The sequence below is a fragment of the Lissotriton helveticus genome, chromosome 3_1 (genome assembly GCF_964261635.1).
Source record: "Lissotriton helveticus chromosome 3_1, aLisHel1.1, whole genome shotgun sequence".
NCBI lineage: Eukaryota > Metazoa > Chordata > Amphibia > Caudata > Salamandridae > Lissotriton > Lissotriton helveticus.
Genome location: NC_136061.1, coordinates 86,741,650 through 86,767,511, shown reverse-complemented (window position 1 = coordinate 86,767,511; position 25,862 = coordinate 86,741,650). Strand labels below are relative to the sequence as shown.

Below are 25,862 nucleotides of genomic sequence, written 5' to 3'. Positions count from 1 at the left end.
CTTCCCACCAACAAATGAGCAAGAATGTTTCTGAGTTTGTCTCCTCTCCCATTGCGAATCATTGGCGATTAAGGAATCTTGTTCTCGGTGGCATCATCACTTGGAAGGAGCAGTGCATCTGGTACTTGTTTAGACTGATCATAAGAATTTGGGGGTTTTAAAATTGACAAAATGCATCAACTCTAAACATGTCAGCTGAATATATTTTTTAAGCAGCATTTGTATTTTGACAAAAAGGAATCTGAAAAGAATGTAACAGATGCTGTTGGTAATTTGACCGCCGAATAAATGAACATCTCGGCTTTGGAAAGATTCTTGGATTTAGGTAAGATGGAAATGAGAACCTGGAAATCTGAGAACTGGATACAAGACGATCCCCAAAGAAGAACTATTCTAAATAAAATGTTTGTTAACTAGGGCAAACCGATCCTGCCCACACAAGTTCTTCAAGGAAACGTCTTGTATTGTGCCATTTTCCCTAGTGAAGGACATTTTGGTGAAAGGAAAAACTCTTGACTTGTACAATTGCTGTTGGCCTTCATTAAAGAAAGATGGAAATCATACCTGCAACAATGCTACGTTTGTGCTCCATATGAATAGGTTTTCTTGAAGCCATCAGTATTGTTGATTCTGTTGTCCAGACAAACTGTGGAAGATGTCGTCCATGGACTGCATTACTAACTTGCCCCATTCAAGAAACGCACCACAATGTTGGCTGTACTGGCCGTCTTAATGAAATATGCTCATTTAATTTATTTAAACAAGATACCCACTGCTCCTCAATAAATTATGCTCTTTGTGAAAAATTCCCAGTTCAGTTCAGAAATCTGCAATGCAATATTGAAACGTTGTGGGACAGTATATTTCAAATAAACCAGTCACTACCTGCAGATAGATGGTCAGAGACAGTGGTCAATTAATCCTTAAAACAGCATTTGCGATATTGCAGTGTAAATCACCAAGAGCAATGAGTCATATGGCTGCCGTCACCGAAACTGGCATAGAAGACCCTTTGCATTCATCTCTCGGTCATTCACCATTTTACTTTTTTTTTTGTCGGGGTCCATCCACAGTTAGTTCCAGACATCTTTCCACCAATCTTTGAGTCTCTTCCTAAAACAGGTAGACTATCAATGTTTTTCAGATTTCCCAAATACAAAAAGAAGAATTTAGTTTGGCTTTCCACACGTTTTCTGTCATTAGCAGTCTTTCATTCCAGGTTCATACCATCATCTGAAGGTCCATATCCCACAGATAGACTGGTTGGGCAGGAAGCAGTAGTTGTACCACTTCTCAAAGAGTGCTATGTGCTTCCTGTCTTAGACACCTCTAGAGTGAATCCAGTGTCTTCCAAACCAGCAGTCTTTCCTCCACCCGATAAGAGCTGGCATGGACAAAATATTGGACTGCAGAATGTTCTTGGGAACTGGCTTCATTTACCCTCTCTCCCAGATGAGTGGCATAATTCTAGAATATGTTTCTGGAAAAGCCAGAACTGCCGGCTGTGGGGGCTTTAGGAGGCACCCGAGGAGGTGGTACAATCAGCGGGAGATGAGGAGTTTGAGACCTGTAATCAGTAGATCATAGAGGCATTCTCCTGTAAGACTGTGGCGGACCATCCTTTGGATGTACAGTGACCCTTAGGTTAAGGAGCAAGACTTCAAAGTCGAGACAAGCAGCGGAGCCAGCTAGGCAAATGGGTGCCGCCTGCCAACGTTCTGAGTTTCATTGGCTCAATGCCTGCTGCAGGGTTCAATCACTGTCTCGTCCCTCACAATTGTTATTTTCCTCCTGTTCGGTTTCCTTTATACTCTTGACCTTTGCCTGTTAACCTGACTTTGATTCTTGGACTTAGTTTGGCTTTGTTACATTCATGTTTTCTCTTTGCCCTGTTTTTATTTTCCTTTACACAGTTTCCTTGGGTTGCTTATCCACTGTTTTTAAAATTGCTTGTCCTTTTTTTAACAGAATAGTGCATACAAGGCTGAATTAAAGGACTCAATCGGAGGATCATCACATAAGATAGGGGGGGATGATTTGTGTAGCTAGCCGGTCCTGGTAATACACATGATACATACATACATACATATCAGACCTAATTGTATGCCAACCTGCAGAGCTAAACTCTTGATTGTCGTTTTATTTTAGCAGCAGATTGACATTTAGTCGTGCTTACGAAAAACACCGAATTTTAGTGTAGAAGTATCTTCCATTCTGCTGTCCGGAGACCTGCATGTAGTGATTAGTGTAATAATGTAGAGATCATCCAAGATAAGATGAGTAAGTAGACTTTATTCAGCCCCAACCAACAGTCAGCTAGCAACTGACAAATAAGGAACTTACACATTAGATGAACATTGGTGACAGATGGTTCCAAGTTCTAAGTTCTATCCTGGAACCCAGCCACCACACAGAGACAGGTCATTACACTTCTCCCTCTTAAACACTAAACAGGTTTACATGTCTAGCAATAAAATAGGCAACAGAAACATATGAAGAAACAATAGAAAAGGTCTCTATACATAATCACGCAAGTGAACAGGAGGCCTGCGTATTCTCACACTCTTACGAGAAGAATCAGTATGTAAATCTGGAACAACACCGTTATCTTCACAATTCCCTTTTTTCCAAAAATGAGAAACACGACTATTGTTCCAGATACGACCATCCTCCGTCTTTACAGCATTTTTGAATATTTTTACAATGGTTCTAGGAACCGAAAACTTTGACCAATTTTGACAACCCACAGGAGCCCTAATTTTTACCACTTCCCCCACCTTGAATTTGGATTCTTATGCAGAATTTCTCCTATCTACATACATCTTCCTTTGCCACTGTAGTTTCAATTCCCTTTCTCTCCATGTACCCACATCATTATTTTTTACACCCTTGTCTGCAGCCATCCAGGCAGGACACAAACAAGTATTAGGCGCCCTACCCTTGAAGAGTTCAAACGGAGTCTTTCCTGTAGTTGAGTGAGGAGAAAATCGATAAGCCGAAATTCTGTTCTGTAACTCGCTTCTCCAGTCCAAATTGTTAACCCTTGCCAACTGAATGCTTTCCTTCAGAGTCTTGTTAAGTCTCTCCAAAGCACCATTTGCCTCAGGATGATACAAAGAAATCCTCTTGTGAACTATACCACACCTACTAAGATAATCCTCAACTTTCCCAGAGCAAAATTGAGGCCCATTATCAGAAAGAATAGAATTAGGGTAACTCTCACGCTTAAAGACAGACTCCAAGAAAGAAATAACAGACTCACTTGTAATCTCTCTCACCAAACTAACCTCCACCCATCTTAAATACAAGTCCAACAAAACCAACATAAACGGAGTTTGATGCTCACCATGTAACGGCCCCACAATATCAACAGCAATCTCATCCCAAGGTGATCTAGGCAACCTTCTGCAAACCATTGGAGAAAACCTAGTTTTCAAAACTTTATCACTTGCCTGACAAGAAGAGCAATCTCTAACTGTACGTTCCACCAACAAATCAATCCCTGGCCACCAAAAATCCATTCGTATGCGTTCTTTCGTCTTAGAAATACCCAAGTGTCCTACATGAGCCATGTCCACGAGAACACTTCTGAGATTAACAGGTGGAACTAATCTAGTACCTCTCATAAGTAAACCATCCACCACTGCTAACTCATCAGCAACCATTGACCAAGGTTTCTTTAGAGAACGAGACAAACCTTCTTCCAACAATTTGATGACCTTCATCAATTCCTCATCTTTACTTAACTCTTCTTTCCAAGTATCTTCCTTCACCGCACCCAAAGTAACGTCACACACCTTTAATTCACACTCAAAATCCTCAACCAGAGCTTCATCAACATTTTCCACGACATCCACCACCTTGACAGACAATCAGCCGAGACATTAGTTTTTCCTGGAATATACTCAAACCTGAATACAAACTCCTGCAAAGAAATTACCCACCTCCTAATTCTCGCCGAGATTGAGTCCAACCCCTTCTTTTCAAACACCTCCTTTAGAGGCTTGTGATCAGATCTGACGGTAAAGGAGGAACCCCAAACAAACTTCCTGAATTTATTCACAGCCCAATATATTCCCAACGCCTCTTTCTCTATGACAGAGTAATTCAACTCCGCCCCCTTTAAACATCTCGAAGCACAAGCTATGAGAACCTCTTTGTCTTTCCTCACCTGTAACAACAAAGCACCCAGACCCTTACTGCTAGCATCTGTTACAACAAACGTCGGATCCCCAGGAACAAACGCCTGCAAATTTGGTGCATTCCTCAGATCCATCTTTACCTGACCAAATTCTCTACTACACTCCTCCGTCCAATTAAACACTGAGTTCTTACACATGATTTTCCTAAGATTAACAGTCTTATCTGCGAAATTTCTCACAAACTTGTTATAAAACTCCGCCATGCCCAAAAATGAAGACACCTCTTCTTTCGAACAAGGCTCCTTCAACTTTTCAATTGTATCCACAAGTTCTCTTTTTGGACATATGCCCTTCCTCGAAATATGGTGGCCCAAATAATCTAGTTCATTGACATCAAACTTACACTTGCTCCGTCGTAAAGTTAATCCAACATCCATCATCTTCTTCAACACAAGACGAACCCTTTCATCATGCTCATGTTCATTCTTACCAGAAATGAGAACATCGTCCTGATAACATCTTACCCCCGGTATTCCTTTGAATAGATCTTCCATAATTCTCTGGAATACCGAGGCTGCAGAAACCAGCCCAAAAGGCATCCTTAAAAGTTTGAATGCTCCCATTGGTGTTATAAAACTGGTAAGCTCCTGACACTCTTCCTTTAGCGGGACCTGGTGGTATGCCGAAGCCATATCCAAGGTGGTGAAATAACATGCTCCATCTAATGTAGAAACCAACTCCTCTATGTTTGGCAAAGGGTACTTATCAACTATTACCTCCTTATTTAATGCACGAAGGTCAACACACAGCCGAATCTCATTATTTGGCTTCCTCGCGACCACAATTGGTGCGAGCCATTCAGTCGCCTCCACTGGTTGTATAACCCCAGTCGACAACAACCTCTCAATCTCTTTTCCCACAGCATCCTTTACACAGATTGGAATGCGCCTTACTTTAGCAGCAACAGGCACAGCACCCAACTTCAGTTTGATATTGTGATTGTAACCCTTTATACATCCAAGTTTTTCACTGAACAATTCCCTAAAATCTTTTACAAACTTATTCTCTTCATCATCTACAGACTGCACTTGAATAACTGGATGAGCATTCGGATTGAGACTCCCACCCAACTTGGCTTGATGAGACCAACTCAACAAGTTGTCTCCCCTGTTTGCTACATAAATTTTTGCCTCCACAAACCTCCCCTTATATTCTATGCAGTCAAAAAAGTAACCCATTATTTTTATGGGCTGTTCTTGATAACCTGTTGGTCTTATATCCGGTTTACACAAAGTTTTTTTTTTCCCAAACACATTTTCAAACACCTCTTTTGAAATGAAAGTGACATGTGAGCATGAATCAAATTTCATCAACGCACTTGCTTCCCCAACCAACACATAATCAGAAGGATGTTCTACAACATCATCATTAATTTGAAAACTAACCAACCTTGTCTCAGCCCTCGTATCTCTTGATCTGCAATTCCTCCCAATGTGTCCCTTTCTTCCACACACATTACAATTGAACTTAAGGGCAGGACACTCTCTCGCATTCGCCATATGCCCATATTTCCCACATCTATAGCAATTTCCTTGAAAAGGTGTTGTGAATTTCTTACTCGTCTGTATTTTCGTTTTACTTCCATCAACCTCCCCTTTCAAATTTTCTCCCCCGCATCCTTCTTTTTTTTCCTTCTCTTCATCTCTCTTCACAGCCTGACACACCACTTCTTGTGCTGAACAACTACTTGGTTTTTCATCCTTCTTCTCCTTGCTCAGTTCTCCAACACATTTTAACATGTGTTCAACCCTTTTTGCAATACCTATCACTTCTTCAAGTGTAGGTTCATCCTTTAACCACAACTCCTCCCTTATTTTATCACTCACACATCTCAAAACGAACTGATCCCTTATTCTCTCTTTCACCAAACCCCCAAACTTACAACTTGATGCCAGCTTTCTTAGTGCAGTAATGTACTCCTCAACACTCTCTTCCTTACCTTGCTCTCTTAACCCGAAATAATATCTTTCCATGATGGTGCTTACTTTAGGAAGATAATGCAAATCTAACTGCCTAACACATATTTCAAACTCATTCAACCCCCTTTGATCTGCTTGTGGAATAAGTGGAAGCGTCTCCAAAACCTCCTGGCCTTCACCGCCCAAACAATGCATTAATAAGGCATGTTTTCTTTCTCCACTCAAATTCGCACCACACACCCTCGTGTAATTCTCAAATATTTTCTTCTATTTTTTCCATCTAATCAGTGGCTACCCTGGTTCCATCAGAAAGAAAGGAGGCGCAGTTACATTCTGCATTTTGCTACCCTTATACAAATTTTCTTCTTAATACACTTCAACCTTATTCCCCTTTACACACTTAAACATCAATGTACTGCTTCTCTTCCCTCAAAGGTGTGCCTATCACCGTTGACAGGCTCCAAATTTCCCTTCGAGTTTTCACGAGTTGAGCCAGACTCTCCTTTCAAGCACTTCTTGTCACCTCTTCCAGTTTGTGTGCTTTTCCCTGTTTAATAAACTCCTCCGACTTCACTCCTCCTACCGTTTTCCACACCTTCAAAAACTACTTTTCCTTCTTTCTTGTGCCCAACACGCCTTTCTGTCCTCCTTTTATCATTCAATTTCGAGTTTTGAGAATGCCAAACGCCGAATTACTGTTTTTCCTGTAGTCCACTCTCTCGAATTAACAAAAAAACAAGAAAGAAAAAAAAAATTCTCAAAATGGCCGCCACAAATTCTTCATATATATTTGGTCTTTTTTTAAGTTGATTGGGCTTGCTTTTTTTTTTTAGACCAACCCAAAATGGCCGCCACGCAGCAATTGTACTTCTTTCTTTGGCTGATCGAGCTTGTTTTTTCCCCCCAAAACACTCCCATTCAAAGATGTCAGCCAACTTTCTTTCAACAAATAGTCTTTTTTCTTTGGGAATTTACCCACGAAAATCGACGTCACGCACAAACTCCGTTTTTACATATTTTCCTTCGTAAATCAAGGAAAATTGACTACCTTTGCTGATTTTCGTCGCGTTTTCTTCTTTTTTTATTGATTTTTACTGCGTTTCCTTCGTTGTGCCACAGTTATTCCTTGAAGATGCCAATTGACTTTCCTTCTTCTATATAGCAGCCAAGTGAGTTTTCCTCTTTTCCTTTTTAGCTTTACATCTGTTGTTGAGGCTGACTTGCACACGTAGATTTCTCCTCAAACGTCGCCAGTGTAATAATGTAGAGATCATCCAAGATAAGATGAGTAAGTAGACTTTATTCAGCCCCAACCAACAGTCAGCTAGCAACTGACAAATAAGGAACTTACACATTAGATGAACATTGGTGACAGATGGTTCCAAGTTCTAAGTTCTATCCTGGAACCCAGCCACCACACAGAGACAGGTCATTACAATTAGCACTGCAAGTTCATCCGGCCTCTCATGGAAGAAGTTGGAAGGAAAAAGGAGGCAAGATACATTTTTGTTCCTTGCCCTTTGAATGCATTGAGAAACTGCATAGCAGTTCTCCCTTCGCTCTCCACAGCGAATCATTTGAGAGAAAAGTATAAAGCGAGCCGGAAATTTATGAGAAGATGACACGAAGATTGATTGCTAGAGAGGACGTGCCAGAGCAGCATGAGGCTGTAAATACACATGCTCTGTGATCTACCGAGAATGGTCAGTATCCGTCAGGAAATAAGTCCAGGTTTCTTGGCGGGCAGGGTGATGTTTTCTGGTCACAAGGATGGAAGCACGAATAGCTGGCACCAAAGATTCCAGCAAGGTATGTAGTTCCTAGAGCTGCGTTCTTGAATATATGTGCCTGATGGTGGAAGAAAACCATCTGAGGTGGAGATGTTGTCCCGGTTCATGGGGAACAAAGTGTAGACTCAAAATAGGTTTTGCGACTTAAACTTCTTTGAAGATAAACAAGTTGCAAGCGTCCGGGGTCCAACACTAAATAGCAGACGTGTGCAGGCCAAGTGAATATACAGCTCTACACTTTATGAACACATGGTCAGGGGGTGAGGAACATATCTATATCTGTGGCACAGTTGTCTGTTTCATCAAACTCTGAATCTGGATGAGGCTAACTTATCATACAGAATACTGAGAGACACCTGTCCTATTTTCCGAAGATGGTGTAGTACTCCTCATCTCCTTGAGGGCTAGGTGATCTAACCAGGTATATTCCTCCACCCAAAAAATTGGGTGGTTTTATGTCACATCCGCTAGAATGATCAGGCACTGTACCCAGGTGGTACGTTTTTGAGATTTAGAGGGGTTTGATGGCACAAATCCTCTCAAACCTAGTACTCCAGGTCCTTGCCTTTTAGCTCCCATTGGTTTATCAGTGCTCAGCCTGCTGTACTGTGCTATTTCCTAAGATTCCGTGTTTCACAGGCCAGGGGAAGCTAGCCGATGTTCACAACAGTCAAAAGTATTGCACTGGTAGACCTCATCAGGTACCAAGGGTTAGCAACAGAATTAAGATCTTGGGCAGGTTATAATACAAAGAAAGTTGAACAAGTGGGTTTTTCATGCAAGCTAGTTTACATGCATGATTATTATAAGGCTTTTTATAAGGTGGTTCTCTGTCTACAAAAGGAGGCTGGTCGAAAATATTATTAATTGCAGACAGCTGGATACTTTTACGTACAGCCTTGGAGTCCACACTAGTGGAAGGCGAATGCTATGATATGGAATTTTAAATAACTTATTTTGCGAAAGTTATAGTTTTTGGATTTTTGTTTTTGCTGCAGTGGTACTTGATACAATGATACCTCTGATTTTGTTCTGTAGTATGAAGTTGAAAGGAATAAGGTGTTGTGGTGAATCATTTGGAGAAGGTGATCAGCTGATATGATGACCAAGTTTATTTGAACTCAAAAGTACAGCAAGTGATCTTTAAAAGCAATACCTAGGGAGCCAAACTTTGGCACTGCTGTAGGCGGTGTAGTGTCTGGAATTTCAGGTTGCTTAGTCTGATGGTGTCTGGTGTCTTTCCACAGGGGGAAGAAATACGATAAACTTCACATCGCTGTGTTTACTGACCTGAGCAGCCCATTCAGCATGGACCAGGTGGACATCATCATCGCCAACATGAAGAGAGCTGGGATCTCCCTACAGTTCTTGTAAGAAAGCGTTTAATTGTTATTGTGTAAGGGGCATTATTAGTAGTTTGTGTCTGGGAGGTGAGTGCTGCATTAGATTCTTGACAGATATTAAGCTATCAAAGTCCATTATATCAGAGGGCGTGTTGTAGAAGTCTAACACAGGGAGCAGAACATTGTCAAGCTTGTTGTAGTGCTAACTGTGCTTCACCGACTGGGTGAATTCTTTTTTTGGCATGATGGAACTGAAGTCTTTCGTGGGAGACTGCATCTGACAAAAGCATGTTTTAGACACTACCTTGCACTTAATTGATCAGACCTTGTCCGAAAAGAATGTCTACAGTTCTTTAGATTACATACCCATAGTGACATTAGCACATTCAGACATTTAGCAAAAGAACACACCGCACAGTGTGTGACAAATGGTGTGAAATAGTGTTTAAGTGCCGATTGTATACTCTCCGGAGCACAAGGGTGGGGTTTGATAAAGGTGTTTAAGTACCTGAAGGCTATAATCTATGTATATTTTAAGAGTTTTAAGCATGCAACTGTATAGGACAGAGGGCAAGCATATGGCCAATATGGGATATCCGGAATATAGACTTCTTACTTGGCTATATCACCCTTCCTCACTTATCACCCCCTCCCTTCCGTCTTAATATCGTGAAAGATTTCCTAGTGACTCTTCAATATTATATGTCCTATAATGACTTGTACTGCTAGATTATTTAAGATTAGAGACTTTAAGTATTGGGCCAGAAATGTTGATGTCATGAGATTGAAGTAATTTTGTGAACTACTGATCATATTAAACTTGACACACAAAATGTGACTAACCAGGAACATACCCCGGATCATAGGTGGACCTAGAACTTTAATATTGCTAATTTAAAGAGTGAGCCAAACGTGTGAGATGACTATTGCACCATCAGGTTCACTATGCCTTTGTAAAAAGCTAGAAACCGCTTTAAAATGGAATGTTCCATGGTGCTCAAGCGGAACAATCTGAACATTTACCCTTTTCAAACCGATTTAAATGATAACCTGTCTCCCGCAATATTTAATGTTGAAGAACAATGTACAGTTTACAGACAGTGGATCACTCAAACAACACATTTGATAGTTCCTGTTCAGTCAAGAGTATTAAAGAAAAATGCAGGCATTTAGCTCCTTGGTGCTCCAATGTGATTCTACTTGCCAAAATTAACTTTAAAGAAGCCGAAGCAAACAGAAACACACATGCAAAGAGGCAGATAATCATTACTTGTAGAAAATCCATGGCAGATATTAAAGTTTTAATGAAACTTAAACATAAATACTACTCGGAAAGAGCTTCTACCTCTCATGACCTCCAAGAGGGCGATTTTTAATATAGTTAGGGAACTATGATGAATCTAGAATAAATCAGGAAAGATCCCCACTCATAATTATCCAATGATATCAACAAGGTTTTCATTGATAAAATTCCTCATCTATGACAACAAATTGAGATGGGAAATGTTCTACCTGTGATTTCAGAAACCGGTCTCATTACCTCCCCCATCTCAGTCTTAAGCCAGATAACTTGACAAGACCTCTGTGAAATTTTAATTTCAAAAGTTTTTATTTGAAATTTCAGGGTTTAGTAGCATACAAATCAGAAGTAGCAATGTACATATAACCAATACATGTCATTATACATTATTCAAAGAGGATATGGCGTGAATATTAGCAGAGAAAGGCATTATGTCCCTCGATGATGTTCCAGTCATTGGGGACGGTCACGAGGGTAATGTGGCAATCAGCCGTTAAGCCTTTCTAGGCTGGGCTCTTGATAGGATAGAATTCAATAGGAAGTGGAAAGGATCGAAGTAGGTAGGAGGAAGAAGAACAGAGTGGAGAGAGAGAGCAAAGGATAGGTGTAAGAGTTAAGAGGTAAGATACAAGATATAAGATGTGATAAGTTAGGTGGGACACCACGATGCGGCATAGTAGTTCAGGTTATGGGTAATCACGGAGGTTTATGGGTTTCGAAGTATATATCCAGTAAGTTCCAAAGTTTCCTTTGTGAGAGGCGCCCTGATATGTTTTGTAGAGAGATGGTATCAGCCCCTCGTAGGTTAATCACCCAGTTTAGCCAACAGGCATAGCTTGCCTTTTTGGTGTCTTTCCAATTGTTTAGAATGACTTTCACAGCCGCCGTGAGGAGGAGGTCTAGGAGGGCCCTGTCTATTTCTGGGATTTGGGTTTCCTTTGTAAAGCCGAAAACAAGATAGGGAAGTTCTTTGGCAGGTGAGATAGTAAATACTTTGTGGATGAAGTCAAATACTCTATCCCAAAACGTTGCGACCCAGTCGCATTGTAGGATGAGGTGGTCCAGGTCTCCTTCAGCCCTCTTGCAGTTCCAGCAAAATGCGTCAGGGCTGAGTTTGTGTGCTTTTAGGCGAGACGGCGTCCAGAAGACTTTATGCATGAGCCAGAATTTGGCTTGTGATAATGTAGGGCTTATTTTATGGCTCGTGCAAGATCTCCACGCCATGGACCACTCCAGCTCTGAGATGGAGAAGGAGGCGACTGACGACTAGAACTGTGTTGTTTTGGTATTTAACATGGATGATTGCGGGCTCAGCAATTTTTACAGCCTCGAGACCTGGTGACCGATTTTTTTTTAAGGAGGTGAGGAGTGATGGAAGAGCCGGTTGTTTGGATGTCAATCCCGCTTTTGTAAGGGCTGTTTTGATGTTAAGGAATATGTAAAAGTCAGAACTATCTATCCCAAAGTTCGATTGGATTTTTGTAAAGGGCAGAGGGTAGCCATTTTCATAGAGTTGGTGGGGGAAAATAATTCCTTTCTTGATCCAGGTTGGGTTGAATAGTGGTTTACCTTTGTAAGTGATTGAGGGGTTTTTCCAAATCACTTCCCACCTAGATTTTCTTATTGACTATTCTAGCAGTTTATCTATTCTTAGTAAAGATATTTTGGTGTTCGTAAATATGGGTTTAGAACATAGGAGTTGATTCGCTTTCATTGATAAGATCGAGATGGGAGGAATGCCATCCAGGAGCGCTTTTTCGATGTCTAGCCACACCGGTGTATTATCTACTGGAGGGGACAGCCAATAGGATCCTTGTTTCGCTAGAAAGGCTATTTGATATCTCTTAAAATCTGGGAGATTGACTCCACCAATGGATTGATCTAATCTCAGTTTTTGCAGGCTGATACGTGCTTTTTTCCCTTTCCAGATAAAATCGTTAATCATTTTGTCCAAACTATTATGAAATTCTTGGGATAGCACCAAGGGGAGCATGGTAATTAAGTAATTTACTAGCGATGTAATCATCATCTTGATGGTCTCTAGCCTGCCCCACCAAGTGATGAAGCGGGTGACCATCCGTCTAGTTGAGTTTTTATTTTTTCTAGAGTGAGTTTTTCATTGTGTTGTAGGGTCTCTATGATGGAACTTACAAACTCTATACCTAGGTATTTGATGTGATTGTTTTGCCAGACTAATCCTGATGTGCCTAAAGATTCCTTATTAGTGAATATGTTGAGGGGTTTTACTTCAGATTTATCGCGATTCAGTTTGTAGCCTGACTGCCTAGAGTAGGATTCTATCGAGTTCATCAGTGCGGCTATAGAGGTTTCAGGATTCTCAGTGACTATCAGGATATCGTCTGCGTAAGCAGCAATTTTAATACTTTTATCGCCGAAGGTGATGCCACTAATATCTACATTCTGTTGTATGTCGCGGAGGAGAGGTTCCAATGCCAGAAGGAATAGAGCGGGAGATAAGGGACATCCCTGTCTAGTTCCTTGTTCAAGAAGCAATGGTTCTGATAGCGAACTGTTAATGGCAATTCTAGCCGAAGGAGAGGCATACAATGCCATGACCATGTCGATAAAAGTATCACCCATGTTGAATATGTGCATGCATTGACGGAGGAAGGGCCACGACACCCTATCAAACGCCTTCTCCGCGTCCAGGGTGATAGCTACTGCGGGGGCATTCGAGATTTTCGACTTCTCCAGAACATGGCATAGGAGTCTCGTATTGTCGTTAGAAAGGCGGTGTTTCAGGAACCCCACCTGTGAGTTATTTATTAAGGAGGGTAGAACGGCGTTCAGTCTGCCTGCTAGAGCTTTCGAGTAGATCTTGCAGTCCAAATTTATGAGGGATATCGGCCTATAATTCTTAGGAAGTAAGGGGTCCTTCCCATCTTTAGGTATCACTCATTGTGGGGGTGGTTCTGTTTGATAGTGAAAAGGATTGGAACAGTTTGAGGAAACGTGGGTTAAGTTGTTCCTCAAAGGTCTTATAAAAATTGGCCATGAAGCCGTCAGGCCCCGGAGCTTTATTGTTTTTCAATGTTTTAACGGCAGTTGAAATTTCTGCTATGGTCAGTGGCGCCCCAAGTTTGGCTTTGTCAGGGTCGGATAAACGTGGGAGTTGGATTGAGTTTAGATAATTATTACATTCTTCCATGTTGAATTGGTTGTTATTCTTGTAAAGATCCTCATAAAAGGACTGGAATGTGTGGAGAATGTCCTTCTGTTTGGTTTTGGTGGTATTGGACTGGTCCCTAATAGATGTTATATGGAATTGCTTCCTTTTGTGTTTAAGATAGGACGCGAGGAGTTTCCCTGCTTTGTTACCCTCACATAGCCTTAAGGCCTTGAATTTATTAATCCATACTCCTGCCCTTTTACTAAGGATGGCGTTGTATTTATATTTCAGGTTAGTCAAACGGTTGATGGTAGCTTTATTATTCAGATCAAGGGAGTGTTGCATCTCTAGCTGCTTGATTGTTTTTTCTAAAGAGTCTAGTTCGGAATTTAATTCTTTATTCATACGAGCCCTGATACCTATCAGTGTACCCCTTAATGTGGCCTTAAACGTGTCCCATACTAAGGCGGGATCTGTTTCCGGCTGTGAGTTTATCTGGAAGTATTCTTCTATGGATTGTTCTATGCTTTTCTTGTTCTCTGGCACTGATAATATCTCATCGTTGAAGCGCCACCGTCTGGGAGGGATAAGTGAATGTGAGCCTGCCAATTTCATATGGATACCTGCATGATCAGACACCAATATGGGGGCTATATCCGTTTCGTCGATGAGGTGTGTATGTGAGTCGGATATCAATAAATAATCTATTCTTGAATAAGAGTTGTGAGGAGGGGAGTAGAAAGTATAGTCGCGGCCATCCGGGTGTTGGAGGCGCCATGAGTCATGTAGGTGGAACTTAGAACACATTCTCTTCAATGCCTCATGTGCGCGTGGGGGGTGGTATGTACTCTTGGATTGCCTGTCTAACAAGGGATCTAATGGTAGATTAAGATCTCCCCCCCAACCACTAGGAGCTCATCTTGTGGAATATTTTCAAGTTCTTTCGATACAAATTCCCAGAATTCAGGCAGGTCAGTATTAGGGCCATAGATATTTGCCACATAGATATGGTCCTCGTCTCTTTGCAGATGCGCAATACTCAGTATACCTTCGGAGTCTGTTGAATGTGATATCAGGGCTAAGTTAGATTTTTTAGCAACCAGGGTGATCACCCCTCTTTTCTTTTGAGTCGCAGGGGAGCAAAGTGTCAGCGAGATCCAGTTTTGTTTAAGGTTGTCAGCATCAGCCTGGGATAATTTGGTCTCTTGCATGAGAATTATATCTCCTTTAGTTTTGGGCAAGTAATCCAAAAAATGTTTGCGCTTGACTGGGTGATTAAGCTCCTTAACGTTTAGCGAAACAATATGTAGAGAAGCTGCTAAGTTCTTATCTGAAGCCATGGATAAAGGTTCGGTTTAACGTGGTCGTGGGTCGTAACGTGCATTTCCGCACACACAGGTAAACTGCATTTTATGAATACTACAATTGCCATCGGTGGCCGCCGAGCAACGACCTGGAATACGTGGCACACATCGTGGCGGTGGAGAGTAATTAGTAAGTAAGAGGTAGCTATTAAGGTGTGAGTGGAAAAGGAAAGAAAGAAAGAAAGGTAAGGAAGAAGAGTAAAGAATAGGTCAGGTATAGTACATAGCTGAGATGATCCTGAAGCAACCGTCTTTACAACCCTACAGCCCCCCACTCCCCCCAACTGAGTCAACCCCCCTCTGTCCCCCCCTTCCCCCATCGGGAACCCTCCCCCCCCCCATCACCCCCTGCCCTCCCTCCCCAAAACTCGAACTGAAGAGCTGCGACGGCAGTGCTGTCGACGCTCGCACAGGGACATATGTGATAACATTCTGATAATTCGTGTGAAAACATTCTGATAAAATTTTTTAACATTAATAGGTGAAGCATCTTCTGTTTACGGTCAACTTATATCATTATCTTAGAACATTAGATTCGCCGAAGGATAGGTGACGTAATAACTGAATTGAAGAAAATTAAGTAAGTATTCAAAGAACTTCTTATTTAAAGAACGCCTAATATTTGCGTACGGCAAATATAACTGATGTAAGCAGTTCCGGACATGTAAACGTACCTTTAGGCATTTAGGGAACTTGTAGAGGCTTGTGGGGATGAGGAGCGTATGGAGTACACAGGGACGGACGAAGACGAAGAAAACACCACTTCCTGGTTGCCAAGAACACAGAACCAGGAAGTCAACGGCCGCGGTCTAGTGGTTGTACTGCGGAAGGAGGAGGAGTCCGGTCAGCCGACGGAACCCGGAAGGATAAGAAGGAGAGGTCTGGAACGGACGGGGTGCGAGGTCGGAGAGGAGGTTGTGGAGCACTCCGAGGCGGAGGAGACCAGAAGAGCGGAGAGCGAGAGAGCGGAGGCGGAGGAGAGGAGAAGAGCGGAGAGCGAGAGAGCGGAGGCGGAGCAGACCAGAAGAGCGGAGAGCGAGAGAGCGGAGGCGGAGGAGAGTAGAAGAGCGGAGAGCGAGAGAGCGGAGGCGGAGGAGACCCGGAAGGCAGAGAGGACCCAGCGCGTGCTGCTGAGCAACGTTCCCGACACTGCTACCATACCCGGTGGGCTGAAGGGAGAAGACGCCACGGGTCCAGCTGCTGTGGTCCGAGAGTCGGGCCACAGCCCAAGGCAAGTGTTGCTAAAAGGGGCATTCTGGTGGGGTGTTTGGGGAGGCGGGAGGTAGCAGGATTGGGGAGGCGGGAGGCCCCGCGGTGATCCTTGCACGCACACACCCCCTTTCTTTGGTAATCGGTGACGGTAGCACTACAGTAAAGACTGAGAACAGATCAGTGAAAACCCGTTTCTTTTTTCTTTTCCCTGAGGCCACACGAACCGGGACGACGGACCAACCCTGACATTCCCAGCAATCAGCAACAACCCCTTTTTGAGGAAGGACTGTGGTCAAAGCCCCACCTACAAACAAAAACCAATAAAAACACTTTTGTTGTCTAAACAGCACTCTGGTCTCATTCTCTGTCCACCACTGGCCCCTTACAAAGTGGTGTCAGAAGTGGGATAGACAGGTGACGCCATGTCACAGCCCGTGCCTCTCCCGGCGGGTAACATTATCACCCAGTTAGCAGAAGGACAGAGACACCTGCAACTGGTGTTTGAACAGCAGTTGGCGACTGCCAAGACAGAAAGGGATGTCCTGCAAGAGGCTTTAAAGGATCAGGCCACCCTTCTTCTCGCCAACCAACAGGTACAGGATTCGGCTATCCTGCGCCTTACTGATGCTATTGCCACTGCTCGCATACATCCCAATGTACCCAGTTCGGTCCTACAGAAATTTCAGGATGGGGAGGATCCGGACTATTTCTTTACTCATTTTGAACGAGTAGCAACAACTGCGTCTTGGCCGAAGGAAAGATGGAGCCAGTATATAGCACCCCTTCTTGCAGGCGAGCTACAAGCAGCGTATCAAGCAGCAAATCCCACAGACAGAACCACATATGAGGATGTGAAGAAAGCTATCCTCGAGAGACTTGGGTGCGACCAAGAGTACTATAGGGCCAAATTCAGGAAAGAAAGATGGAACCCAGGAGATAATCCACGAGCCCTGTATTATCGGATACAAGATTTAGGTACCAGGTGGCTGACTCCCCTGAACTCCACCGTAGACGATCTGATGGCAAAGGTCTTCCTAGAACAATTCCTGGATGCACTGCCCCCTTCCACTCGATCTTGGATAAAACAACACCCCAACCTTTCCCCCACTGTAGCGGTGGACTTAGCCTGTGCATTTCACCGGTCACCTGAATTCCGCACCAGCTCTAGCAAAGCACCCATACCCGGCCCTCGACCCCTGATTCCCAGACCCCAAACCAGACCATAACCCAGGGTCCCCTTCCTTCCCCGGGTCCCATTTAGGCCGACCAACCCCGGCTCTGGGTCCAGCACTCAGGGACCCCAGTGTTACCACTGTTCTGAATGGGGACATATAGCCCGGAACTGCCCCCGTAGAGCCCCACCGGCTGAACCCATGGAGATAGGGTATACCGGTGGCCGTGTGTACGTCATAGGTAAGGGACCATGTCAGTACAAAAGAGAAGTTTTCCTTCAATGGAAAAAAACAAAACGCCCTGTTGGATACCGGATGTCGTGTATCCGTGGTCGACACCTCGTTGGTCCCATCCCAACAGCTACAAAAAGATGAGACCGTCTATGTCACCTGTGTTCATGGGAACACCAAAGGTTATCCGGTGGCGGAGGTATTGCTGGAGGTATCCAATGACCCCCCAATTGCGCCGAGTGGGCGTTATACCCTCCCTGCCGGAGGCCGTTATAATAGGCACTGATCACCCTAAGTTTGATCAATATATGGAGGAGGCCAAAAAGGATTCCGTGAACTGGTGGAGGGAGGCCCCTTTTGGGAACAGTGATGTTGAAGGAGTTGCAGGGAGAGACCGTAAGAGCCGAAAAGAAAAGAGAAAGGAGAAAGCCGGGTATACCCAGATGAAAGGGCGGTTATCTGTTTTTTCTATGACCCCTGCAGATACGGTGGGACCTGCTCGTAGCTTCCGGTCGGCCCAGTTGGATGACAACACCTTGTTGCACGCCTGGGAACAAGCACAAGAACCGGACAACAACAAGGTAGGACCCTATTTTGTTGTACAGCGGGGTTTGTTGTATAGGACCACCAGAAAGGGTGACACGATAACAAACCAACTCCTGGTGCCGCTGGCATTCCGTAGGCATGTGTTGGAGCTCGCCCACAATTACACAGGGGGAGGACATTACGGCAAAGAGCAAACCCTCTCTTATCTCCTAACCAGGTTCTATTGGCCCGGTGTTTACAGAGACGTGGCCCGTCACTGTGCTGCATGTCCCCGGTGCCAGTTCTGCAATCCTGCTGCAGTCAGAAAGGCGCCCTTACATCCTCTCCCCGTTATAGACGTACCGTTCAAACTGGTGGGTATGGATATCGTGGGTCCTCTGACTCCCTCAGCAAGAGGACATACTTATCTGCTGGTAATTGTTGACTATGCCAGTAGATACCCCGAAGCCTTCCCTTTGTCTTCAGTGTCCACCCCAGTGATAGCCAGGGCTATGATCACTCTCTTCTCCCGAGTGGGTTTCCCCGAGGTGATCCTCACGGACCAGGGGACCCCCTTCATGTCTCGCTTGATGTCCCACATATGTGATATCCTGGGAGTCCGGCAGATACGGACTGCAGCCTATCATCCCCAGACAGATGGCCTTGTGGAGCGGTACAACAAGACCATAAAGAACATGCTCCGCAAGGTCATCTCGGACACAGGAAGGAATTGGGACCATCAGCTGCCCCTTATACTGTTTGCCATAAGGACTCATGAACAAAAGTCTACGGGGTTTTCCCCCTTTGAGGTTCTATTCGGGAGGAGACCCCGTACCCTGCTAGACATGGCCGTAGAACAGTGGGAGGAGGAAGAAGAAGAGGGCTAACCCCTACCCCAATATGCAGCTGACCTGAGAAATTCCATAACCCAGATATGGGGAATGGTCCATGACCATTTGGAAAACGCCCAAGCGTCCCAGAAACGTCTGTACGACCGCGACAGCCAGTTACGGACGTTCCAACCCGGGGATAGAGTATTGCTGCTCCTTCCCTCGTCTGACAACAAATTGCTGTCCAAATGGCAAGGACCCTTCACCATAGAGAAGCAGGTATCCCCTGTCACATACAGCGTACTTCAACCCTTACATCCGGGTGGGAAGCAAATATATCCCGTTAACCTGTTAAAAAAGTGGGTGGAACCCCCTGAAGAGGTAGCAACAGGACAAGCGTCATTACTGGTAACCACACAGAAACCCCTGGACATTCCAAGTATCCCCACCGCAGTTCCCTCCCCGGAGACCATCCCCATAGGAGAAGTCATAAACCCAACCCAAAGAAGCCAACTCGAGGCCTCTCTCGCACAGTTCCCAGGGCTCTTTTCCTCCATACCCGGATTAACCTCCATGGTACAACATAACATCGTCGTCCTTAACGACACCATTGTCAAACAGAGGCCTTATAGGATCCCCGAAGCGAGAAGGGAAGCCGTAGAAAAGGAAGTTACCGCCATGCTAGAGGCCAGGATCATAGAACCCTCCACTAGCAACTGGTGCTCTCCCATCGTAATTGTGCCGAAGCCCGATGGAAGCCTACGGTTTTGCATCGACTTTCGGCAGGTGAACAGTGTCACTAAGTTCGATACCTACCCGATGCCAAGGGTCGATGAGTTGTTAGAAAAGCTAGGAGCGGCAGCATACATGACCACTCTTGATTTAACGAAGGGTTATTGGCAGATCCCTTTGTCCCCCCTTGCCAAAGAAAAAACAGCCTTCTCAACCCCCTCAGGACTTTACCATTTTCGTGTGTTGCCCTTCGGCCTCCATGGGGCCCCCGCTACATTTCAAAGGCTTATGGACCACCTCCTCCAACCCCACCAAGATTACGCAGCCGCCTATCTTGACGATATAGTGATTTTTAGCACATCCTGGGAGGAACACTTGAGTCATCTCTTTGAGGTATTCACAGCCATACAGAACGCCGGCCTAAAGATCAATCCAAAGAAATCCCTGTTGGCCACTGATTCCATCCATTACTTGGGTTACACCATTCAAGGCGGCCATCTCCTACCCCAGATAAGTAAAGTAGAGGCCATTAATGCGATACCCAGCCCCAAAACAAAAAAGGACGTCAGATCATTCCTTGGGTTTATAGGCTATTATAGGCGGTTCATTCCACACTTTTCCACACTCGCAGAACCCCTTACTGATCTGTTAGCTAACAATCAACCTGCCCACATCAGGTCATGGGAGACGAAACACGAAACCAGCTTCCAAACTCTTAAATCCATGATCTGCTCGAAGCCAATCCTACGGTGTCCTAATTTTCAGAAACACTTCGTGTTGCAAACGGATGCCTCAGGTGTTGGCCTGGGGGCGGTTCTTCAACAACCCGATCTGACAGGTGAACTGGTACCCGTCTTATTTATCAGCAGGAAGTTGTTCCCTAGGGAAGTACACTACTCAACTATTGAAAAGGAGTGTCTGGCCATCAAGTGGGCGGTGGAGGCCCTGCAATATTATCTTCTGGGGCGATCCTTCACTTTGCTAACTGATCATGCCCCCCTCACTTGGCTTGCTAGGAATAAAGACACCAACCAACGTGTACTCAGATGGTTCCTATCTTTGCAACCCTTCTCGTTTCAGACCCTGCATGTTCCTGGAGCCAAACAGGTCTGTGCTGACTTTCTGTCCCGGCATCCGTACCCCGCTTGGCCACCCCGTCCGTTCCTGAGGGGGAGGATGTGTGGGGATGAGGAGCGTATGGAGTACACAGGGACGGACGAAGACGAAGAAAACACCACTTCCTGGTTGCCAAGAACACAGAACCAGGAAGTCAACGGCCGCGGTCTAGTGGTTGTACTGCGGAAGGAGGAGGAGTCCGGTCAGCCGACGGAACCCGGAAGGATAAGAAGGAGAGGTCTGGAACGGACGGGGTGCGAGGTCGGAGAGGAGGTTGTGGAGCACTCGGAGGCGGAGGAGACCAGAAGAGCGGAGAGCGAGAGAGCAGAGGCGGAGGAGAGGAGAAGAGCGGAGAGCGAGAGAGCGGAGGCGGAGGAGACCAGAAGAGCGGAGAGCGAGAGAGCGGAGGCGGAGGAGAGTTGAAGAGCGGAGAGCGAGAGAGCGGAGGCGGAGGAGACCCGGAAGGCAGAGAGGACCCAGCGCGTGCTGCTGAGCAACGTTCCCGACACTGCTACCATACCCGGTGGGCTGAAGGGAGAAGACGCCACGGGTCCAGCTGCTGTGGTCCGAGAGTCGGGCCACAGCCCAAGGCAAGTGTTGCTAAAAGGGGCATTCTGGTGGGGTGTTTGGGGAGGCGGGAGGTAGCAGGATTGGGGAGGCGGGAGGCCCCGCGGTGATCCTTGCACGCACACACCCCCTTTCTTTGGTAATCGGTGACGGTAGCACTACAGTAAAGACTGAGAACAGATCAGTGAAAACCCGTTTCTTTTTTCTTTTCCCTGAGGCCACACGAACCGGGACGACGGACCAACCCTGACATTCCCAGCAATCAGCAACAACCCCTTTTTGAGGAAGGACTGTGGTCAAAGCCCCACCTACAAACAAAAACCAATAAAAACACTTTTGTTGTCTAAACAGCACTCTGGTCTCATTCTCTGTCCACCACTGGCCCCTTACAAGGCTAGAGATTTTTATATGCAAACAATATAGCGTAAATCTGTGTGCAACAACATAGTGTATGTCGCTTGCCTGAGGTTAATTGAAGCAACTACACAGTAAATTAACCTCACAGTAAATTAACCTCACATCACATTCAGTAGTGGGAAGCACGAGCCAGCTGAGCACTGCACGTAGACCAGGATAGAGCTGGGACCCACTCGCAAAAAGGAGCAGGGCAATAGACTCTTCACTTAGTACCTGGGCATAGCGTAAGTGAGGTGTAGGATTATCTCAGACCATATTACAGCGTTCGATCACTGAGGCTAAGCCCAGCCTCTGAAAGTCAGTGAGATACTTAGGTCAGGATGTTAAAACTGGAATAGTAGTCCGTCTATGTTCACATATCATAGTTCAGCAGTTAGACATACCTGTTGAGCGATTGCGGCTTATGGTGGCTAGGGAAAGACTTAACTGCCTTTTTCTTGTGCATCTATTTTCCGTTTATTAGATTGACCCCCAGACGTGTCCATTTCTTGTTGTGGTTTGACACTTAGGTAGCATGATAAGTCATGCGGGTTAGTGAAGAGGTGAGAACGACCATGGTCTGATATCTTGAATTTCGCCGGGCCTGCAAATGAGAACTGAATGTCCTTCGCCCCTAGTTTTTCTCGAAGCGATAGGAAGCCTTTCCGTATTTCCACCGTTTCGCTGGAATAATCCTGGGTAAACGTGATTTTGTTCCCTTCCCAGATGATGTCGTGGTGTTTCCTAGCATACCTTAGGATCTCTTCCGTGTGCTGGAACCTAAGTGGTTTGCATATGAGAGGACGAGGGCTCTCGACGTGCGCTGTAGGAAGGTCGGCACTCTATGGGCTCTGTCCAGCTCCAACCCGTGTTGGAACTGTATCCCCGTAACAGATGGGATCCACGCTTCCAGATAGGATATACACGAGTCAGCGTCCTTTTCTGCATTTTCTGGGACCCCAAAGATTCGCACGTTTCCCCTCCTGTTGCGATCTTCCAATTCCGAGACTTGGCGTCTGAGATCGGTGGTGGTTGTTTGGAGCTGCTGTGTGATTTTAGCGCCGTTTGTAGACTTGTCTTCGATATCGCTGATTCTCTGCTCTGCTTCGTCTTGGTGGAGTGATAAGGAGTTCATGTCAGCTCTGATCGTGGTTAGTTCGAGTTGCATCGCGTCGGTGTTACTTTTCGTTGACTTGGCAAGGTCATGAAGGTGTGCCAATTTCTTCAGAATCATGTCTAGAGTGCTAGCAACGTCACCTCTGTTCTTAATAGGTGAATCAGAGATGGAAGTTTCTGGTCGCACCTTCTTAGTGTTTTTGGAGTCTCTATCCGCCATTTTTGAAGTTTGTGCGGAGCACCGTCGATATGTAGATAGAGAGGTATCGGTCGGGCGACAACCGGCTGTTGGGTCGGGCTTGTGTTCGTCGGCTGGGGATACTCTTCTAGTAGCCTTGTTGTTCACAGCACGCAATGTTGATCACAGCACACAATGTTGATTTGGTTCCTATATTGTAGTAGGCCGCTGGTATTAGAGGTTAGCGCTAAGGGAACAGGGGTGCTGACGTGTTTGATGTCAGGTAACACGTGTTCAGAGATCTTTCGAAATCCCAGTGATAATGACTACGGTTGGGTGTCAGCACTAGCCTGTGGACCTAGTTGCACCATAATTTTGCAGCATTGGTGTCTACTGCCATCCGCCATCTTAGGGACAGGTGATCCGGTTTGGTGTTGGTGTTGGTGCTGGTTTCACTGAGAGGGTAATAGGCAGTGCCGCATCAGACAACATATATTACTCAGAGTATGTTGGGCTCTTGTAGAGAAAGACTCGCTGTGTCAGGTAGAGATCAGCTGACGTATTCCACTGTACTGCAGTGCAGGGAGAAAACCGAGTCTTGAGCGGACGCCATTTTAAGACAGGCAACCTATGCTAGAGGCGCAAATCGACTCGTCGTGCCTCAAAAACACATGGAGGCGCTGTTAATCACTTGTTCAGGAAAGTGCTCACCTCTAGGGCGGAAGGTGCACTGGCGAGATCCTTAAATGAAGCACACGACTTCCCAGAGTTATTGGTCGTACAACAGCCTCTCTTGGTACCAAAGTAGTGCCGAACGGCTCTCGTGGTGCATCATATCGTGCTCGTCGAGGTCGCTGTTTTGGGCTCGTTCCGCGTCCCACACTGCTCCTGGCTAGACTCGATCTCCTGTGTGGCGCGCAGATAGATTAGGCGGCCATTTCCCTGCCTTCCGGGCAGCAGTTAATGAGCGTGAGCTTTCCCGTGAAATCACTAAGGCGGGTATTGGTTCTGTGCAGCAGACCTGTGGAGATGAGGGACCCACAGTGAGCTAGACGCTGTGCTGGGCAGTAGGGCAGTAGAGCGCGAGTTTAGAGCACACAATTATTACGTTTGAGTTGCTGTAAGTTCATTTCGCCAGGTCAGGCAATCTCACGATCGGATATAGTTATGGCACTCTTGTGGCCCCGTGTTACCAGTCGGTGTATTTGCGCAAGTGTCGCTCAGGATCAAGAAGGCTGTTTTCGCATGAGAACTCGGGCCGGAGAACCTGCTTGTAACCGGCTGAGTTCCGCGGACCCAAGATGGCGGCCGTGCCTCGCGTCTCCGGTACAAACTCGAACATCAGCCTGGAACGTTTTCATCGTTACATCATGTGCGGGAGGTGTTGCGGTCGCTGAAATCACTTTTGCCGCATGGTTTTTGAGCCTGTATCACACCGTTTTCGCCGTGATCCTGGGTCCCGTGCAGCGCAAAGACAAGCTAGGCGGCCATTCTCCCTGCCGTCCAAGCCATGCCCCGTTAAATATGTTTCTTGTTCTGACACATGTGCGGTCTCTGTTCTCAGACTTTTAGAAAATTGAAATCCTTACCCACCCCTAATGCTAATAAACATGTCTTATGCACAAAGTGTTGTACCTCAAAGTTGCTACTGTCAGCCCCATGTTGGAAAAAACCTCACTTAGATACTAAAGTAATGAAAAATGTCAGCTCTATATCCTTATTACGTTTTGCAGCAAAAAGTTTAGAAAACCATGCAACTATACAATTATTGAATTGTTTGATGTCCACGAACCAGGACTAGATCCAAGCGCACAGTTCTGAGTTAGTCCTAATGGCTGAATCCAATATCCTCTGGGCTTAGGCTGATGGAGGCAACATCAGTGCATTGATTTTATTGGGCTCGTCTATGTCTTTTGATGTGGCTGACCATTCCTTCTTAGGCAAATATCCAAATATTTCAGGCATTTCCAATATTGCAGTGAAGTGGTTCACATAATTTCTGGACAATTCTTTTCACGCCATTAGTTGATCTCATTTCACATCCACTGTAGTTACTATTCCATACCACAGGGATCTGCATTGTCACCCCATCTGTTCAACAAGTATATGTGCTCTTTAGCATAACTCCTCCATACTGAAAGGATGAACTAGTTCATGTATGCAGATGGCATGCAGCTGTTTGTCCATCTAAATGGAGATCGTGCTTTATCTTTCACTTCAAGCAAAGTATAAAATTCACATGGGAATGGATGGCTAGTAATTTCTTAAAACGTAATGCTGAGAAAACATGAGTCCTAGTCCTTAGGGGATGCTCTGACCCTTGACTTAATTCCTGTCGGCCTTCAAAGGTGTGTGAGATTCCTGTCCCAGTAAATACTGTAAAAAAAACTAGGAGTTAAACTCGATATCTCTCTTTCCATCCATACTGAAAAAGCTACGCTGGTCTCTTCCTCTTGTTCCACCTCAAACGTCTTCCAAATATTTTTCCTTTTCTTGACCAGAAGGGAAAAGAACCTGCCATTGAAGCAAATATTGGCTCTCAACTTGGTTATGCCAATTCTTTTGATGTGGAACTTCCATCTAATTTCTTTCAGAATATCTAAGTCTCCCACAATTCTGCAGCTAGAATAGTAATTGGGGCGCGCTGGTTTTGTCACATAAAACGGTTACTAATTTTAAAGTTAACACTGGCTTTCTCTGGAACATCGTATTGAATTCCAAGCTCTGTGCATCACTAAT

The 25,862-nt window shown here is 45.1% G+C and overlaps 1 protein-coding gene across 1 annotated transcript in view; it reads left to right on the top strand.

Annotated features, from left to right (window-relative positions):
- The window catches only part of XRCC5 (X-ray repair cross complementing 5), a 511,073-nt gene that overhangs the window by 30,530 nt on the left and 454,681 nt on the right, over window positions 1–25,862 (top strand). Inside the window, exon 5 of the mRNA XM_078679276.1 lies at window positions 9,159–9,281. Coding sequence (XP_078535402.1) covers window positions 9,159–9,281 — 123 coding nt within the window. The remainder of the gene's footprint in view (window positions 1–9,158; window positions 9,282–25,862) is intronic.